The sequence below is a fragment of the Eptesicus fuscus genome, chromosome 1 (assembly GCF_027574615.1).
Source record: "Eptesicus fuscus isolate TK198812 chromosome 1, DD_ASM_mEF_20220401, whole genome shotgun sequence".
Taxonomy (NCBI): domain Eukaryota; kingdom Metazoa; phylum Chordata; class Mammalia; order Chiroptera; family Vespertilionidae; genus Eptesicus; species Eptesicus fuscus.
The window spans coordinates 5802046-5823460 of record NC_072473.1 but is presented as its reverse complement, the minus strand read 5'-3'; the positions used below and the strand labels follow the sequence as shown (position 1 = coordinate 5823460).

General features: G+C 44.1%; 1 protein-coding gene across 1 annotated transcript in view; it reads right to left on the bottom strand.

Annotated features, from left to right (window-relative positions):
* Window positions 1-18953, bottom strand: part of EGFL6 (EGF like domain multiple 6) — a 33934-nt gene extending 14981 nt beyond the window's left edge. Inside the window, 3 exon segments of the mRNA XM_054714814.1 lie at window positions 1295-1387; window positions 4650-4756; window positions 18880-18953. Of these exon segments, the coding sequence (XP_054570789.1) occupies window positions 1295-1387; window positions 4650-4756; window positions 18880-18953 (274 nt within the window).
* Between the last annotated feature and the right edge of the window lie 2462 nt (window positions 18954-21415).

Sequence of the window (21415 nt, the reverse complement as noted above, 5' to 3'; positions counted from 1 at the left end):
TGTCTTCAAATAAACAGCCCGTGACAAAAGTCACAAACTGCCTTTTAAAATATATCCATCAAAATAAAAAAATATGTACATTATTCAACCCAACAATTCCATTTTGAGAATTTATCCTATTCTTATATGCATATCCTTGCACCCACTCAAGGTGCAAGGATATGCATAGAACGATGTCTGCTTTTGCATTGTTTATAATGGCAAATAATTGGAGACAACTTAGACGATAGTGATTAAATAAAGTATTTTTTTACATAAATGATAAAAGTGTTCACACTAAGGACTAGGATACAGGCTTAAAAAGTGTGAGGCAGCTCTGTATGTGCTGACATGGGAGATGCCCATGAGAGATACTGATGTTGGTTCTATCATAGAAAAGGCTGGAGGGACCTAGCAAAATTAACTATGGCAAGAGTAGGGACTGGGCGGGGACACTCACTTTAAAAAAATATATTTTTATTGATTTTTAGAAAGAGAGTAAGGGAGAGGGAGAGAAACATCTACACTGAGTGGTCAGATTATTATGATCTCTGAACGCATAATAATCTGGCCACTAAGTGTCTATCCTATATAATAAAAGGCTAATATGCAAATTGTCCCCTTGACCAGGAGTTCGACCAGCAGGCAGGCTGGCCAACCGCCCATGTCCCCTCCCCCTGGCCAGGCTGGCCGGACCCCGCCCATGCACGAATTCATGCACTGGGCCTCTAATATATATATATATATACACACACACTGAGTAGCCACATTATTATGCGTTCAGAGATCATAATTGGCCACTCAGTGTATGTGAGAGCGAAACATCAACCGGCTGCCTCCTGCACGCCTCTTATCAGGGATGGAGCTGGCAACCCAGGCATGTGCCCTGGCCAGGAATTGAACTGGCAACCTTTTGGTGCATGGGACGATGCTCAACCAACTGAGCCATACTGGCCAGGGCTGGACACTCACTTCTTTTTAAAAAAATATGTTTTTATTAATTTTAGAGACAGAGAGGAAGGGAGAGGGAGAGAGTGAGAAACATCCATCAGCTGCCTCCTGCATGCCCCCTACTGGGAGCGAGCCTGCAGCCCAGGCATGTGCCCTTGACTGGAATTCAACCTGGGATACTTCAGTCCGCAGGCCAACGCTCTATCCACTGAGCCAAACTGGCTAGGGCCTGAGACCACTTTCATTTGAAGATCGGAGTTAAATCCTGAGCACTATATTGTGTCACAAATCCCACTGCAATGATGAGAATGCTTGTGAAAGATCTGGGGTAGGTTTGGACTAGGACCTGGTCTGTTCCACTGACCTTGACTGCAGGTTTTCCCGGTGTATCCTGGGAAGCATCTACATTTGTTTGGTCCCACACACTCACCAAACTTGCAGCCAGGTTCACACGTAGCTGTGGAAAGAAAAGTGTTTTAAGGATAAAAGAATATGAGTAGTTAGCACAGTGAAATGTACGCATGTCAAACTCAGCCGCCTTGTCTATGGCAGAGACATCCGTGGGGACATTTAGAGGATGATCTGCTTTTTCTCTGGTCCATTTTCCTCTTTAACACACTGGAAAGTTTTTTTAATAATATATTTTATTGATTTTTTACAGAGAAGAAGGGAGAGGGGTAGAGAGTTAGAAACACTGGTGGGAGAGAAACATCAATCAGCTGCCTCCTGCACACCCCCTACTGGGGATGTGCCTACAACCAAGGTACATGACCCCGCTGGAATCGAACCCGGGACCCTTCAGACCGCAGGCTGATGCTCTATGTACCGAGCCAAACCAGTTAGGCCACACTGGAAAGTGTTTTGCTTGGGAACTAGCAATGGTGAATAAGACTCTTGCTGCCATAAAGTCAAAGCTCCCGAAAGATATTTCAATTTATAGTAACTTTGGATCTGTGATTTGAATAGCTGATCCACAGCAAAATTCAGTTTATGTCTAAAATGGTCTGAAATTCTAGTGGGCTTTAGAGAAAGTAAAGCTCACTTGCTCAATTGTTCCTGAAACCCCGCCATCTGCAGCTTTTCATTAATGACTTGTTCATGGACAACCTCTGGCTAAGTGACATACATCTGAAGGTTAATAATACAGAGTTGAGCAGACCTGCCCAGGGAGCAGATTTAGGCAGGGCGGCGGCCAAGATCTAGAAAGCTCGGGCACTGAGACAGGGCCTTGCAAGGAATGAAGGGTGAAGAGACAGATGGAGGTGAAGGCCAAGGTAGACTGGGATCTCACAGGCGGGGGTCTAACTCTGTGTTCTTGTCCCGTTAACACAAAGCCCACCCTCTGGCTCAGAAATCGGAGACCTGGCGATCAGAGTGTAACCACCCTATTGTTTTGGTGCTTCAAGGAGCACATGACTTTACTATCAAGAAGGACGATGCAAATCGGATAAAATACAATTTTTATTTTATTTTATTTAAATAAGTTTTTACTGATTTCAGAGAGGAAGGGAGAGGGAGATAGAAACATCAATGATAAGAGAAATATCATTGATCGGCCCCACACTGGGGATTGAGCCCCCAGCCATGTGCCCTGATGGCTCCGTTTGGTTATGCTAATATGCTTGCATACAAGTCCTTTGGTTGCTCTCTAACCCCTCACCCTCCCCTGCCATTTGTCTATGGATCTATTCTTGTTCATCAAATTATGTTGATCATTATATTCCACATATGAGTGAGATCATGTGATATTTATCTTTCTCTGATTGGCTTATTTAGCTTAGCATAATGCTCTCCAGTTCCATCCATGCTGTTGCAAATGGTAAGAACTCCTTCTTTTTTATAGCGGCTTAGTATTCCATTGTGTAGATGTACCACAGTTTTCTAATCCACTCATCTGCTGATGGGCACTTAGGCTGTTTCCAAATCTTAGTTATGGTAAATTGTGCTGCTATGAACACAGGGGTGCATATATCCTTTCTGATTGGTATTTCTAGTTTCTGGGGATATATTCCTCCCAGATATTTTTCAATCAGAGAGGAGCAGGATTGGGTAGGGACAGACCAGCAAAAATAAGGCAGCGTTGTCATTTATATATATATATATATACATATATATAAAATTGATTTTTTACAGAGAGGAAGGGAGAGGGATAGAGAGTTCGAAACATCAATCAGCTGCCTCCTGCACACCCCCTACAGGGATGTGCCCACAACCAAGGTACATGCCCTTGACCAGAATTGAACCTGGGACCTTTCAGTCCGCAGGCTGACGCTCTATCCACTGAGCCAAACCAGTTAGGGCAGCGATGTCATTCTTAAAAATAGCTAAATTCTTGAGCTTTACAGTTTATAATCCAATAGGATCCACAACAACACCTAAAGTGTATGGGGCATGCAGTAGTGTATTTGTCCATTTAACAGATAAAACACTGAGGTTCAGGCATATGCCACCTAGGGACACAGGAACAGGGAGACCAGACTCCTGCCACGAAGGAGTGCATCCCAGCTCAGTCAGCTGGGAGGAATAAACAAAGATTTGATTCCTCACACTGAGAGTATTCGTTATGCTAGAAAGTCATCTAGCCCTGGCTGGTTTGGCTCGGTGGTTACAGCATCGGCCCACGGACTGAAGGGTCCGGGTTCATTTCCTGGTCAAGGGCATGTACCTGGGTTGCAGGCCTGATCCCGGCCTGTGTCAGGGCATGTGCAGGAGGCCACCAATCAATGTGTCTCACATTGATGTTTCTCTCTCTCTGTCTCTCTCCCCACTCCCTCCCTTTCACTCTCTCTAGAATCAATGGAAAAAAAGCATCCTCTGGTGAGGATTAGTGGAAAAAAAAAGAAAGTCATATTAAAAAGAAACACCACAAAACTCTACATAAATCCCTGTCCATCCCAACCCTCTAGAAATGATCAGAGGCCTTTTCCTAACACATGGCCTGAGAAACAATGTCCAAGGCCAATTATGGCTCATTAGTATGTAAGTTGTACAGAGAATCCAAAAATACTTAACATCTTTGCATATAAACCATTTAGAAATTGGCATAATGGACTTTCAAAATATGAGTAACAAAATTATAAAGTAAATGGCTTACTTTCACGTTTGTGACTGGAGTCTACCAGTTGCGTGATTCATAATTAAAAAGTGTATATCATTAGAAATCAATTGTAAAAAGTTATAATTGGAAGGAGGTACTTATTGACCTATTTTTGTCCAACTCAGTTTCTCCTGATTAAAACAATAACAAGCCACCCGGTCATGCGCACTAAGATAGCAATAGAAATAAGTGACCAAGGCAGGTCTCCTAACAAACCATGTCTAGGGTGATGGTGTCAGCCACATTTTGGGTGGGAAGAGGTCTCACAGGAACCTAAGAGCTTGGATGTTGGTAGCTATCCATGTCCCTTTGCTGGGGACCCCACAGCTCATGGTGTCACAAGTAAAACCTAAAGCCTGGCCGGCGTAGCTCAGTGGTTGAGAGTTGACCTATGAACCAGGAGGTCATGGTTTGATTCCTGGTCAGGGCACATGCCCGTGTTTCGGGCTCGATCCCCAGTGTGGGACATGCAGTAGGCAGCCAATCAATGATTCTCTCTCATCATTGATGTTTCTATCTCCCTCTCCTTTCCTCTCTGAAATCAATTAAAAAATAAAAATAAATAATAGTAAAAACCTAAAGACCCTGAGCTCCTACTTGAGTACCTGGTGGCCTGAGTTACCTTCACAGACTCCCTTGCTGCCCCTTCTCCAGCCGTAGCAGCAGGCCAGTTTGGTTCCATAGCGACAGAGCCCGGGCTCGAGTGCCGACAACCCGTGACCCCTTGGACTGCAGACAAAGAGCCACATGTTAGTATTGAGAAAACAGAAAGAGCAACAGGGACCCTTCCCTGCTACTAAATGAGCAGCATAGATGTCAGTTACCGGGATAATTTCAACAAACCTGCCCATTCGACTAAAAACCTGAATTTGGGATGGCCAATCTGTGCTACCATCCCTTGCCAGCCTTCCCCAATAATTAGTGTCATCCATTTCCTTCTTCCCCAGAGTTAAAAGAATTGGGTTACATAATCTAGAAAACTGGGGCACATGAAAGTGGCCAAAAGTTCATGGGCTTCCCTCCGGCTTCCCTTTGGCACCTGGGACCTGGGCATCCCTCGCAGCCCTGGCTTCATCCAGAAGGTCATCCAGAAGGACGTCTGGTATAATTAGCATATTACGCTTTTATACACACACACACACACACACACACACACACACACACAACACACATACACACACACATACACACATACATACTAGTATATATTTCAGAGAAGAAGAGAGAGGGAGAGATAGAAACATTAATGATGAGAAAGAATCATTGATCAGCTGCCTCCTGCATGCCTCCCACTGGGGATCGAGCCCACAACCGGGCATGTGACCTGACCTGGAATTACACCATGATCTCCTGGTTCATAGGTCAACGCTCAACCACTGAGCCATGCCAGCTGGGCAACAGTACTCTTCTTTTGATTTAGCTTTAGCCACAAGCCACATAAAAACAGATGCCTACCCAGCGTTGTCTTGCAGGCTGTAGTTTGCCGATTCCTGACCAAGTGAGCCCTGTCACCAAGTGCCCCTAAGTATTCTGGGCCATGGATGAAGCTCGCTGCAAGTTTACCTACTTACTGGCCTAGGTTGGGACAGGGTTGCTAGCAGATCCTGGAAGAAGAATTGAGTTGTACATTTTATGGAGGGCTGGGGTTGTTCCCACACGCATATTAAATTCACTGTCAAATGTTCCCTGGGCTGTTTAGCAGACAAGGAATGTACATTCTACCACGTGTTTTCTGCTGCAGGGCTGGATTTTATGCAAGTTAATAACATCTGAGTCAAGGTCGGGAAGTTAACTAACCTTACCGTTTTCCCTTGTGGTCTGCCTCCCACCAACTTGGTTGTTCAATTAAGAGCTACAAAGAGATGGTGTCTGACATTTCATTAGCTGAGAACACCAAATCAAGGATGAATTTATTTTTTACTTTTTCTTTAAAAAAAACCCCACATATATTTTTATTGATTTCAGAGAGGGAGAAGAGAGAGATAGAAACATCAATGATGAGAGAGAATCACTGATGACTGCCTCCTGCATGCCCCACACTGGGGATCAAGCCCGAAACCCAGCAATGTGCCCTGATCAGGAGTCGAACAGTGACCTCTGGGTTCATAGGTTGATGCTCAATCACTGAGCCACGCCGGCCCGGCTACTTTTTTCTTGAAGGGACATTATTTTCATACTCTAATGGAATTAATTTGGGGGATTTGTAAGTCATTCGCTCAACCTCTGAATGGGGTTTTCTAACCTCTACATGACCAATATTTTGAGCCAAATAAATCTTTGTTGTTGGAGGCTGTCCTGTGCATTGTAGGATGCTTAGCAGCATCCCTGGCCTCTACCTACAGACACCAGCAGCACCGACCCCTCCAGTAGTGTCAGCTGAAAACGTCTAGACATCGCCAAATGTCCCCTGGAGCAGCAGTTGCCAACCTTTCGGACCTCACGGACCACCAGTGGTCCGCGGACCACTGGTTGGCGACCGCTGCCCTGGAGGACAAAACCATCCCATGTTAAGTACCACTGCATTAAAGCGAAACATTTACTGAGCACTTGTTATATTCCAAACACTATATTAGGCACATAGAGTGATGAAAATGACCCAATCTTTGCTCTCTTAATGTCATAGTCTACTGTAAACAGATACATTAAAGGACAGTCTGGTAAGTAGCATTACTATGCTCTCAGAAAGTGTAGTGGCTGAGAAATAATACAGCCATCTGACATAATCTAATCTGGATATATATATATGGATAATATGCAAATTGTCCACTCGGGAGTTCAACCGGGAGAGTGGGAGTTTGATTGCTTGCTATGATGTGCGCTGACCACCGGGGTGGCGCGGAACATGCCGGGAGACCAGTGGTGGTGGCAGGGCGCTGAGGGAAAGGAGGAGGTGGGGAGGCGGGGAGGCCAGGCCTAAGGACCCTACCCTGCACAATTTCATGCACTAGGCCTCTAGTTACTAATAATTCTACTTGACCCAGTCTGCATGGATCTAACAATGCCCAAACAAGAAACCACAGACTACTGAACATGAAGTGTGTTGAGCAAATAAGTACTAGTCCAAACACAGTGATGCATTTAAGAATCATTTCTTAGCGTTTTGAAAATTGATATATAATTCACATAAGGTAAAACTTACCATTTAAAAGTGTACACTTCAAAGGGCAAGAGATCTTTCTTTTTTACAGCTACATAGTATTCCATTGTGTAAATGTACCACAGCATTTTTATCCACTCATCTACTGATGGGCACTTGGGCTGTTTCCAGATCTTAGCTATTGTAAACTGTGCTGGTGTGAACATAGGGTACATACATTCTTTCTGATTGGTGTTTTGAGATTCTTAGGATATATTCCCAGAAGTGGGATCACAGGGTCAAATGGCGGTTCCATTTTTAATTTTTTTAAGTATATTTTTTTATTGATTTCAGAGAGGAAGGGAGAGGGAGAGAGAGATAGAAACATCAATGATGAGAGAGAATCATTGATTGGCTGCCTCCTGCATGCCCCCTACTGGGGATTGAGCCCACAAACCGGGCATGTGCCCTAACTGGGAATTGAACCGTGACTTCCTGGTTCATAGGTTGATGCTCAACCACTGAGCCATGCCGGGTGGGCCCATTTTTAATTTTTTGAGGAAACTCCATATTGTTTTCCACAATGGCTACACCAGTCTGCATTCCCACCAGCAGTGTACTAGGGTTCCCTTTTCTCCACATCCTCACCAGCACTTGTCGTTTGTTGATGGTAGCCATTCAGACAGGTGTGAGATGGCACCTCACTGTTGTTTTAATTTGTATCTCTCTGATGATTAGTGACTTTGAGCATGTTTTCCTGTCTCTTGGCCTTCTGTATGTTCACTTTGGAGAAGTGTCTATTAGGTCCTTTGCCCATTTTTAAATTGGATTGTTTGTCTTCCTTTTGTTAAGTTGTTTGAGTTCCTTATATATTTTGGATATTAACCCCTTATCAGATGTATCATTGCCAAATATGTTCTCCTATACAGTGGGCTCCCTTTTCATTTTGTTGATGGTTTCTTTTGTTGGACAGAAGCTTTTTACTTTGATGTAGTCCCATTTGTTTATTTTCTCCTTAGTTTCCCTTGCCCTAGGAGATGTATCTGTAAATATATTGCAATGAGAGATGCCTGAGATTTTGCTGCCTATGGTTTCTTCTAGGATTTTTATGGTTTCCCACCTTACATTTAAGTCTTTTATCCATTTTGAATTTATTCTTGTGTATGGAGTAAGTTGGTGGTCTAGATTCATTTTTTTTTTGCATGTACCTGTCCAATTTTCCCAGCACCATTTATTGAAGAGATTGTCTTGATTCCATTGTATGCTCTTGCCTCCTTTGCCAAATATTAATTGAGCATAATGGCTTGGGTCGATTTCTGGGTTCTCTGTTCTGTTCCATTGGTCTATATGCCAGTTCTTGTGCCAGTACCAGGCTGTTTTGATTACAGTGGCTTTGTGGTATAGCTTGATATCTGGTATTGTGATCTCTCCTGCTTTGTTCTTCCTTCACAAGATTACTGCAGCTATTTGGTGTCTTTTTTTTGTGTGTGTGTGTCTCATTTGGTGACCCCTAACCTCCTTATATCCCATTGAAATACATTTGCATGCTAACCGACATACCCTGCAGCCACATGAAGCCTATATAAGGACACAACATGGTTGCTGGGGCTCTTAACAGAAATCTCCACTCCTTTCCCAGAAAGATCCTGAACATTCCTCTCCCCCGTTATTGAATGCCCTACCACCCGATTAAATGAACTTCAATGAAAGAAGTAAATTCCACTAGGGAGGGGATGCTCTGTAGATGGAATAGCCACTCTCACTGCTTCACTAAGAAACTCTCTTTCACTTTAAATTCTATTCTGGCTTGTACTTGAATTCTTTCTTACATGAAGCCAAGAACCCACAGTGGTTGGCAGACCCTTGGGTCCCCAGACCCCAGGAATGCCTGCATCAAGGGGTTTTCTAGAGGAAATAGGGCCTGATATGAATTCTGGTGACGGGTGGAACTTACCCAGCTACAAGGGAGGAATCTGTTTACTGGGGAAGGTGTTTCAGGCAGAGAAAGTAGCCTGTGTCAAGGATGGAGCCACTAAGAACACAAGCTGGTGGCCTATAGACTTGAGAATAGAAAGTAGTGTGTGTTTGCACTAGGGAAGTGGGAGAGGAAGCAGAGAGAATAGGATGGAGAAGGGGCAGGGAGATTAGCAGGGGCCAGAAAGAAAAGACCTGTGTCCACGTGAAACAGTCTGTTCATCTTGAAAGCTCCAGAGAGTTATGGAAGGATATCAATCAGTAAGAAATATCAAAGATTTGACAAAACACAGGCCAGCTGCCTTAGAACCATGGTGAACTTGATAAGCTCTAACATGATTACTAAAACTGTTAGATGTTAACTATCACAAAAACAAATTTAAATTTGTTGAAATATGGTATTTTTCCAAAAGTCTAAGTAGAAACTTTGGTGAAAGCGCCCAGGGTCCCCTGCACAGGTGGTCAAACCCATTTCATATGTGTTGGGTAAAATCCATCACTTTTGATTTATGCAGAATTCTGCCTGGGGTTAACTAACAGGAGAAAATTAGCAGAAGATGAAATTCATATACTGCTTGCACATTACCACAACTCTCCAGAGACATCGTCTTTCTCGAGTTTTATTGCTTTCACATGCTTGCCTGTAGGTGAAAAGGTGACACAGAAATCTGTGTTGTAGTAATTTCTCCCAAGTCATCGTTTTTGACATTGTACAAAGTATCACTTGTTAAACTCTCCAAAATGTTAATGAGTAACCCTTGGGCCATCCAAAACGTGTTAATAAAGTAAGATTTCTTAGGCACTGGAAGAAATCCCTTTCTCAGTGACAAGTGCATCTTAGAATTCAAGCTCTCTTAGAAGAAATCAGAAACTGGACATTAAATCTAGCCTTAGTCTCATTTGTGTAAAAAATGAAAATAGCTAAGAATCTACTGATGATTAGGAACTAGAAAATGGATTCTGATGTCCGGGCAACTGTACAAATCAGCCTCCAGCTCCACTATGGATGCAACGGCACGCTCTGTGCATATTTTCTAAAGGCGACCGAGCAGCTTCAAACAACAGGGAAAGAAAAACCACTAGAGAACCATGCGAGTCCATAAATGAGCCACATGCCTTTTAATGAATGGGTGTGCCATCCATGAATTCACTCAGCTTTGAGAGATGGCTTCAAACGAACAGCTACAAATGGGATTTTATTGGTTTGATCATCAAATTCTACATCTGGTTATGAGAATGGAAAATTAGTTTAAAGGGGGGAAATCACTCCTGGACAGAAATGCTACTAATTACTTGCTGGTTTAAAAAGATGCCAGAGGAAATTGATTTATTACCCCAAGAATCAAGCTCTGCATTTTATGCTTGCCAGTTTTCTTTTAATGCACATATGCAGCTATTTAAAACTACAAATAAAAAGAAAATTAATTACTAATTGTTTCTGTTTAAATTGAAACAATATTATTGAGGGGAAGAAATAGGCAAGCATGATATTGACAATAATAGCAGGGCACATTAACTTATAAAATCTTTTAAAAACTTCGAGAGAGAGAGAGAGAGAGAGAGAGAGAGAGAGAGAGAGAGAGAGGTCTTGGACATGGACAACAGTGTGGTGATTGTAGGGATTAGGGGGGTGGGTAGAGGTGGAAGAGGGCATATAAGAGATAAATGGTGATGGAAAAATAAACATTTTAAAAAGTAAGTATAAATGTCTGCTAAAAAGCTTGAACATTTAGTTTCTACATAGTTCTCACATGCCATTCCATGTTAATGTTAGCAAATGATTCCAATTACTTTCCCAGCAGCCTCTCCTTCTACCTTTGCTCGAATATCATGCCCACTCATGATCTTTCCCATCACTAATTCAATTATTTTACTTTAATATCTGGTTGTGAGTATTCTGGATAAGGGCCATAAACTATTAGGTTAAACTACACGAAACTACCATTTTTTAAAGTTAAAAATGGCCAAATAGTTTTAACTCCATATGTTGCAATTTAACGGTGGTGGAAGAGATGGTTAAGTGCTCATTAGGGTGCTTCTGTGTCTCCTGGGCAGAGCTACGCTAGACTTCCCAGCCAGCCTGCCAACTAGTTGGGGCCCCGGGACTGGATTTGGCCAGTGGAATGTGGGTAGGTCATCTCCAAGCCTGCTCACAACGCCTCCCAAGAGACCCTGGATCTGCTTATTTTCCATCAACGCGTTGAGGAAAGATGATTCTGTGGACCTGGAGGAAGATGGTGACTCTCAAGATGGATGGAGCCTGGCTCCATGTGAAGGCATGCCGCCATCTTTTAAACATGCCTTGGACTTCAAGGCAGACAAAGGAAGAAACTTCTGCAGTGTTCAACCACGGAGATTTTGAGATGGTCTGATGCAGAAGTTAGCCTATGATGATCAACACAGTAGTATTTCAAGAATCATTTCTTTTCCTAAAGTCTGGTACACATGATTATGTTCTTTATATGTGAATCCATTCATACAAAAACAAACAAAAAAACACCTTACAAAGCTATCAATATGAATTGCATTTAGTTCCATATTTACTGAAGCATGTATTTTTTAAATGTATAAAATTGGACCAGTGCATTCTGGCATTATCAAAGATACATGGTTAAGGCATAGTATCAATCATCAGAATTTAACAGATGTCTGAGTATAGAGAGCTTTTATGCATTTGGCTGGATTGACCCAACCCCATGGAACCTGATATACCTGGGGTCATCAATAAAAAGGAATTTATGAAAAAGAATTTCTGATCTTGGACTGAAATGATTCCACCAACAAGCACTGCCCTCTACCACCTTGAGAGGTCTGGCTGGGCTGGCCAGCTTCTCTCTCTCTCTCATTTCTCATCTCTCTTCTTAAACAATGTTTGGCACACAGAAGGCCCAGGGAACCTGGTCCTCAGGCAGGGACATATTAACATAGGGGAGTATGTCTCTGTGGAGAGAAGGCCCTGAGCTGTAGGAGTCTGAGCTAAATGCTGAATTGCCAGAGTTTCTTTAATGCATTATACAGCTTGCTGTCTACATTGATCAAATTAATCAGAAAATTGCCGTCTCCACAGCTGAAGTTAATTTAAAAACATTCCAGGGGTTGTGTAAGTAGTGTAGTATTTCTTCATGGGATTCCTTATTTTCTGCAAAAAAAAAAAAAAAAAAAAAAAAAAATACTGTGCCAGAATTGGTTCCAGGAAACTTCATGATATTCTCCAAGACAAATTGAGAAGTTAAAACTTCTTTTACTGATCTTTAAATCCGTTTAAATGTTGACAAACAAATTAAATCTTTTTTTTTTCCTAAATAGGGATAACAAGGCCCAACCATGATGGGTTGTTTTTTGTTTGTTTGTTTGTTTTTGTTTGTTTGTTTTTTAAATTTTTTTTCAATAGCTCCCAGCATGGCAAGCCCATTGTACCTAATGGGTTAAGATCAATTCTGGGTTCCCATCCATCTTCAAGATACAGGGTTCAAGTCCAACAGGCCCAGGGATACCCCAAAGCATCTCACCTTCCTGAATATATAGGCTATCAAGCTCTCCAGGCCCAGCGTGAATTGATGCATTTTCAAATTCCCCATGCCTTGAGTGGTAGGGCAAAACTTGGCAAAACTTGGAACTTTCCATTGCTTCCTCTACTTCTCTCATTTATCTTTCAAGCTCAGGAGTCAGGCTAAAATTGGGGAAGAGGAGTGTGTTAGTTTGGCCTCTCCCTGGAAGCAGACCATAAGATAAGATTTGAATGCAAGAAGTGGTTTATTGATGAGGTGAAGGGAAGATCATTAGGGAAGAGGGAAAGTGAGACAAGGAAGGGAAGGTAGTAAAAAAAAAAAAGTCAGTGTTATCAAGACAGCCATCTTTATTTTCCATCACATTCATTCATTCATAGTGAACATGGTGGGGTAACGACATAAAATGAAGTTAAGAAATAGGCAAAGGATAGATCAAGTAGTCCCTTCCATGCCATTTTATATAGAACGGATTTTATTCTTTTTTAAAAAATCTTTATTGTTGAAAGTATTATATATGTCCTCTTTTTCCCCCAATGACTTCCTCTAGCCCACCCCAACCCCCACCCCAGGCCTTCACCACACTATTGTCTGTGTCCATGGGTTATGCATATATGCATACCAGTTCTTCGGTTTTCGGTTGATCTCTTCCCACCCACCCTCCCAACCCTACCTTCCCTCTGAGATTCCACAGTGTGTTCCATGGTTCTGTGTCTCTGGATTTATTTTGTTCATCAGTTTATTTTGTGCATTAGAGTTCACATGTGAGTGAGACCATGTGATACTCGTCTTTCTCTGACTGGCTTATTTCACTTAGCCTAATACTTTCCAGGCCCGTCCATGTTGTCTCAAAGGGTAAGAGATCCTTCTTTTTTACTGCTGCATAGTATTCCATCGTGTAAACGTACCACAGCTTTTTTATCCACTCATCTGCTGATGGGCACTTGGGCTGTTTCCAGATCTTAGCTATTGTAAATTGCACTGCAATGAACATGGGGGTGCATACGTTCTTTCTGATCGGTGTTTCGGGTTTCTTAGGATATATTCTTAGAAGTGGGATTACTGGGTCAAATGGCAGTTGCATTTTAAATTTTTTTTAGGAAATTCCATACTGTTTTCCATAATAGCTGCACCAGTCTGCATTCCCACCAGCAGTGTACTAGGGTTCTCTTTTCTCTACATCCTCGCCGGCACTTGTCATTTGTTGACAGGTGGTACCTCATTGTCGTTTTAATTTGCATCTCTCTGATGATTAGTGACTTTGAGCATTTTTTCTTCTACTTTCACCACTCTTATTCCACATAGTCCTGGAAGTCTTAGCCAGAGCAATCAGACAAGAAGAAAAACTAAAAGGCTTCCAAATTGGAAAGGAGGAAGTAAAACTGTCATTATTTACAGATGACATGATATTGTACATAGAAAACCCTAACAACCCACCAAAAAACTACTAGATTTAATAAATAAATTCGTCAATGTAGCAGGATAAAAAATTAACACCCAGAAATTGATGGCATTTTTATACACCAATAATGAATTCTCAGAAAGAGAAACTTAAAAAAAATAATCCCATTTACCAATGCAACAAAAAAATTAAGCTACATAGGGATAAACTTAACCAAGGAGGTAAAAGACTTGTACTTGAAAAACTACAGGATGTTGAAAAAAGAGATAGAGGAAGATATAAACAAGTGGATTGATAGAATTAACATTATTAAAATGTCCATACTATCCAAAGCAATCTATAGATACAATGCAATCCCTATTAAATGGCATATTTTCCAGATCTAAAACAAAATACTCCAAAAATTTATATGGAACCAAAAAAGACCTTGAATAGCCACAGCAATCTTGAGAAAGAACAAAGTTGGGATCACAACATCAGATATCAAGTTATACTATAAGGCCACTGTAATCAAAACAGCCTGGTATATAGATCAATAGAACAGAACAGAGAACCCAGAAATCGACTCAAGCCATTACACTTAATTATTATTTGACAAAGGAGGCAAGAGCATAAAATGGCATCAAGACAGTCTCTTCAATAAATGGTGTTGGGAAAATTGGACAGATACATGCAAAAAAATAAAACAACCACCATTTTACACCATACACAAGAATAAACTCAAAATGGATAAAATACTTAAATGTAAGTTGTGAAACCATAAAAATCCTAGAAGAAACCATAAAAATCCTAGAAGAAACCATAAGCAGCAAAATCTCAGACATCTCTCATTGTTTGCTGATACATCTCCTAGGGCAAGGGAAACAAAGGAGAAAATAAATAAATGGGACTATGTAAAGGTATAAAGAGAATTATGGGAGAAGCAGGGAACTATGGGATAAAATGGGATTATGAAAGATGCAGGTAACTATGAGAAAGAATGGGATTATGGGAGAAGCAGGGAACTGTGGGAGGGGATGGGTTTATGGGAGCAGCAGAGTACTATGGAAGAGAATAGGATTATGGGAGCAGCAGAGGAAAACGGGAGAGAATGGAATTATGGGAGAAACAGATAACTATGGGAGGAAATGGGATTGTGGAAGAGAATGAAATTATGGGAGCAACACAGTACCATGGGAGAGAACATTTATGGGAGTGATTGAGATTATGGGAGAAGCAGGCAACTATGGGAAAGAATGAGATTATGGGAGAAAATGGGATTATGGGGGCAGCAGAGTACTATGGGAGAGAATGGAGAATTATAGTAGAAGCAGGGGATTATGGGAGATCTAGGAATGGACAAAGCACGTCTAGAGCATCTAAATTGTCCCAGTGCCCAAAGGGTATAGAAAAGTCTGAGGTTCAAGCCAAATATTGATGCTTAAAACTATGGAAACATATGCTGCTAATGATTTACTTACTTGATAAGTATTAATTGTCTACTATGTGCTAAGCACCATTTAAGAGGCATATAATTTTCTAGGTCACTAAAGTTATGGTGCAGATCTTCAATTAAATAAAAACTGGTGATTATATTAGAAATTTCTCTATAGCAGGGTTAATTTTTGCTATAAGTGTGAAACCTCAGAAAATAATCATGCCCTGGCTGGTGTGGCTCAGTGGGTAGAGCGTTGGACTGCGGACTGAAGGGTCCTGGGTTTGATTCCGGTCAAGGGCACATTTCCAGGTTGCGGGCTCGATCCCCAGTGGGGAGTGTGCAGGAGGTAGCTGATCAATTGTTCTCTCTCATCATTGATGTTTCTATCTCTCTCTTCCTCTCTGAAATCAATAAAAATATTTTTAAAAAAGGAAGAAAATAATCAGCAGACATACTTTTCTGCAGTGAATGCCTAGCTTTTTCTTTTAGTGTGTCTCTGTAACTCAGAGTCTGGAATTGATTAACCACAGCTCCCAGCAGTTCCTGAATAGCCGACCACTTGACATTTCCAAGCATGTTGAGGAGATAATACACACACCTGCTGTAATACGGTGTGTGTGTGTGTATTATGATGTAAGGAAACCATGTTTCACATCTTGAAAATGGAAGAATCCTCCACAGAGTCTCCATTTTAATATTCTTATTTGGGGGCTTTCCAGCTTTGCATTTAATTTGGTGGCACTTTGAGAGTGACACTCCTAGAGGTCAGTTTGCTGGTTGCTAGGGAACTAGCACTCTCATCTCCAAAGAGAACTTGGTCTTGCTGAAGCGGGCTTTCTAGCAATACAAGACCCGCCCAGTTCCAGGACAATGTGACTATGAGCAAATTACATCTGCCCACATTTTTATCATGAAAAGGAAATTGAAACTTGTGACCATACATTCTAAGAACCTGATTTCAGGTCTGTTCTCTTTGAACTTCAAAATCCCTTAATACTGTGGCAGACTCTGATGAAAGTTTTTAAAAAATATATATTTTATTGATGTTTTACAGAGAGAAAGGGAGAGGGACAGAGAGTCAGAAACATCGATGAGAGAGAAACACCGATCAGCCGCCCTCTGCACACTCCCCACAGGGGATGTGCCCGAAACCAAGGCACACGCCCCTGACCAGAACCGAACCCGGGACCCTCCAGTCCACAGGCCGACGCTCTATCCACTGAGCCAAACCAGCCAGGGCTCTGATGAAAGTTTTTTCCCTACAAGTCAAACAGAGACAGGCTCACCTTAAAGCAGCCCGCACCAAAGCGAGGCTCCCAGCCTGCTCTGCCCAGGAAATGTCCACGCAAAAATCTCAAGCCCGGCCGGTGTGGCTCAGTGGTTGAGCGTCGACCCATGATCCAGGAGGTCACAGTTCGATTCCCGGTCAGGGCACATGCCCAGGTTGCCGGCTTGATCTCCAGTGTGGGGTGTGCAGGAGGCAGCCAATCAATGGTCCTCTCTCATCATTGATGTTTCTCTCTCTCTTCCCTTCTCCCTTCCTCTCTCTGAAATCAATAGAAACATATTTTTTAAAAAATCTCAACAGCGAAGTGGTTCTCACGCAGCTGGAGGTGATTCAGCAGGGGACCTTGGACATGTCCGGGGGCATTTTTAAAAAAAATATATATTTTATTGATTTTTTACAGAGAGGACGGGAGAAGGATAGAGAGTTAGAAACATGGATGAGAGAGAAACATTGATCAGCTCCCTTCTGCACACCTCCTACTGGGGATGTGCCCGCAACCAAGGTACATGCCCTTGACCGGAATCGAACCTGGGACCTTTCAGTCCGCAGGCCAACGCTCTATCCACTCAGCCACACTGGCCAGGGCGCGGGGGCATGTTTTGGTTGTCACAACTTGGGAAGGTTGCTGCGGGCATCTGGTGGTTAGACGTGCCACAGATGCTCCCGCTAAGAATCCTACAACGCACATAACAGCCTCTCTACCCCACAAACACGGTCCACCCCAGCCCCAAAGGGCACTAGTCCCACAGTGGAGAAGCCCTGCTTAGGGGACACCTCGGAAGGCAAGACATCACAGCCAGGGAACCGGGAACCCGTTTCCAGTGAGTGATCCCCAAAAGGCTGCCCTGGGGCGCAGGGACTCTGGGCCAGACCGCCTGGGTCTGAATGCCCGGGCCACCCCATACTGGCTGTGCTTCCTTGTGCGTTTACCCCCCTGTCTGTGCCTCATGTTTCTCCTCTACAACTGGGGGATGATAACTCCACACAGAGTAGTTATGGGGCTTTATTTCATTTTAAAAAGTATATTTTTTATTGATTTCAGAGAGGAAGGGAGAGGGAGAGATAGAAACATCAGTGATGAGAGAGAGAATCATTGACCGGCTGCCTCCTGCACGCCCCCCCACACTGGGGATCGAGCCCACAACCAGAGCATGTGCCCTTGACCAGAATCGAACCCGGGACCCTTCAGTCCCCAGACCAACGGGTTATCCACTGAGCCACACCAGCTAGGGCCGTTATGGGGCTTTTTTTTTTTTTTAAATAGATTTTATTCATTTTTTACAGAGAGGAAGGGAGAGGAATAGAGAGCTAGAAACATCGATGAGAGAGAAACATCGACCAGCTGCCTCCCGCACACCCCCTACCGGGGATGTGCTTGCAACCAAGGCACATGACCCTGACCGGAACCGAACCGGGACCCTTCAGAGACCGCAGGCCGACGCTCTATCCACTGAGCCAAACCAGTTTTGGCCACTATGGGGCTTTAAATGGGTGTTTTGAACAGTGCCAGGCCTGCAGGGAGCACTATATAAGTGTGTCTTTCCTAAGTGGCCCTGCTGATCTCTGCAAAAGTAAGTTTTAGGGCTTGGAAAAACTTTTATGGGCAATAAAGAAACAGCTTCGGATTCTGAACTGCCACAGCAAGAAGAATGAGTCCGTTTCGTTCACACCCATGTTCCTTCTTTCCAGTTCATCAACCCTAACGAGAAAGCCACTGTGTGGGAACCCCCTTCCCCGCGGGCTCGGCCCACAAACAGTAAGCGCTTAGTCCCAGTCCTCCCAGTTTCTTTCCCTTCTCCCCCAGCAAAACCGGCGACTGACAATCCTTTGGTACCGGTTAGAGAGAGTGGAAGACACAAAACTACACAGGCACATTAGCTACCTACCCACGGGCAGACCCTCACACACGCGCCCCCACTGCTGCCAGCAGATCGCGAAGCCAATACGCGCCCTCGGGGTGCGGGGTGCGCGCAGAGCCTCCCTCCTCCAGGAACCCACTGGAGGCGGTCAGGTGGGGCGCCTGGGATGCAAAAGGGAGCTGGAGCGATGCCCTGGCCGCTCAGGAACTGGCATCCTTGTTAAATCCCGTCTCAGCAAGCACACACCCGAGGGGGGTGCCAGGAGGGATGGGGGACAAAGAGTAGGGGCCCCGTGGAGAGCTCAAGCCAGGGCGATCGCCAGCCACTCACCTGGCCGCGTTCTCTAATCCACCTGCCACCCAGGGGAGCAGCAGCGGGAGCGCAAGGGCCCAGGGCCACCGCATCTTCGCGCCAGGGCTGCAGCTGTCGCCCGCCGCTCCTCCTCCTGTCCCCTGGGAGGGCGCGGGACCCGGCGCAGCCTCCTCTCTCTCCTTGGTAGCTCTGGGTCTCCGCTCCTCGCCTGCGCGGCCCTGCGGTTGGGGGCGCTCGCGGGCTCTGGAGAGGTGGGGGCGCCCTGGCCAACCGCTGCGGCTCCTCTGAGGGTGAAGAGGGGTCGGTGCGCAAGGGAGGGCGGGGAGGGCCATGCACATCTGCCTGGGACCCGCCTCCAGCGTTCCCCTACCCCCCACCCCGCCCCCAAGCGCATACTCCGCCCTAAGCCTAGGTTCACCAAGCAACTTACCCCGACTCAGTTTACTTCACTCTAGCTGGGCCGCCGTCTATTTCAGACAGGGGCAGCTTTCAGTGATACCTGCGCTGGGGGATTTAAGAATTTGCCTGAAAGGTCAAAGCAGGAACGAAGGATGCCAGTTGCGAATGATGCTTTTATCCTATATCTGTTTAGACTGTCACACTGCAGAGTTTTCTTCAAAAACTGCAAGCCATGGGCTGCTACAGCTGCAAAGTGCAACCCCTTCCTTTGACAAGTGACCTGCCAAACTCAGCTGCGACAGCTTACTCACATGGGACCGCCAGGTGATATAGTGATGTAGTAACCAGCAGAAATTAATGGCAGAAACACGAATGCTATATGAGTTCAGAGAATTCACTTGGGTACTTAGTGTGTTCTTTGTTCTGACAATTGATTTCAGAGAGTTAAGAGAGAGAGATAGAAACATCAATGATGAGGGAGAATCATGGATTGGCTGCCTCCTGCACCCCCCCTACTGGGGATCGAGCCTGAAATCTGGGCATATGCCCTGACCGGGAATTGAAACATGACCTCCTGGAGGAGAGAAAATGGCGACGGAATAGAGTCGGGTTTGGAGTCTGTTCCTGGGGCGGAGAGTCGGAGCAGCAGAGGCTCGCAGAGGGAGTGTATGTGGGCAAGCCAAGGGACAGCTAAACTCCAGGAGAAGGCGGGGGAGTGCTGGGCAGTGTTCCTCTGACCGCGCAGCACCCACAGGGGCTGGGTCCCCTCCTGGAGCTGCGGGCTCGCCGGGCGCCTCGCCATCTTGCAAGGAAAGGAGGATTTTAGTGGAAACCTGGCTTTCCGCGACAACTGCAAACACTGAGCTGCTGGGAGCACCAGACCACCGGTCCCCTATCAGCGCAAACATTCGGATTCAAAGAAACTCTTCACTGCACCACGGAAAGGTCAGATTTCGCCTGAAATGAGGGGCGGTTTCTAATCCCCGCGGTGGGTGAGGGAAGCGCTGGGTGAGGGAAGCGCGGCAGCCGCAGGACCGCAGGACCGGCAGGAGCCGGGAGGTCTGTGCCTAGAAAAATCGGAGGCAGTTGGAACTGCCCTGATCCGTGAATGAGGAGGGGGGTCTTCTGAGCTGCTAACAGAAGTGACCTCTTGAAAGCAACTCATTTTAATCTGACGAGGAGGGTCAGACTAAGAATTTTCAAAGGAGTGCAGGCTCCTTAGTCTGGGGCACAGACCCACGGTCCGCACACCTGGGCTCTTTCCGACTCTGATTGCTAAGCCCAATACAGAGGTAAACCCAGGCGGAAACCCTGAAAGACTGCAGGGGGAAGGTGTTTTTTCAGAACCTGGGGACCAGAGCTGCGTGTGACCATCAGAGAGGCAGCTCTGAGGTGCATACCTCCACAAACCAGTAGTGAGTGCCATAGAGGGGAAAAAAAAAAAAAAAAAAGAAAAGAAAAAAGAGCTAGAGAGGCCCGGAAGTCAATTCAGAAACACTGCCACCCAGGGGCTGAAACGCTAATTGTCTCTGGTGTAATTAAAAATAAATACGAGAAATTAAGACACGGCTGGCTTAAAAAGCAGGACTGGCTTCCAACACTGAGGAGCCCTGGAATGAAGCTGAACTGAAATACCGCCCAGACTGGGAAAAAGGCGTACCAAACAGAATAATAGAGGAAGTGAATGACAGCCGCTACTGCACATTTTAGTCTTCCTATTTTTTAATTTTCAATTCTTTTTTCAATTTTTAAAATTTTTTATTCTCATATTTTTTTATTTTCATTTTTTGCATCTTTTACTTAAGAAACTAATTTTTTTTCTTTTTCCTCACTCGATTTTCACCTTTTTAATTATTACATTTTTATTTTCAATCAACACTATTATTACTATTATTTTACTTTTTTTTTTTAATGTCATTTGATTTTCTCTTTCTTTTTTTTTTGGATTAGTGTCCTACATTCGATTTGCATCTTTCCCTTACAATCGTTTTACCCTATCTTAAAGCTAACATTATGACATCACTCTCCTCCCAACCTTTCCCATTTTGGTCCCCAGTTTATCTTAACCCTTTCTGGCTTTAGATTTTCCCTACTTTTTCAGTTTACTCCCTGCTAAAACTTCACCCTACTTATATTATCTAATTCCCAACCCCCT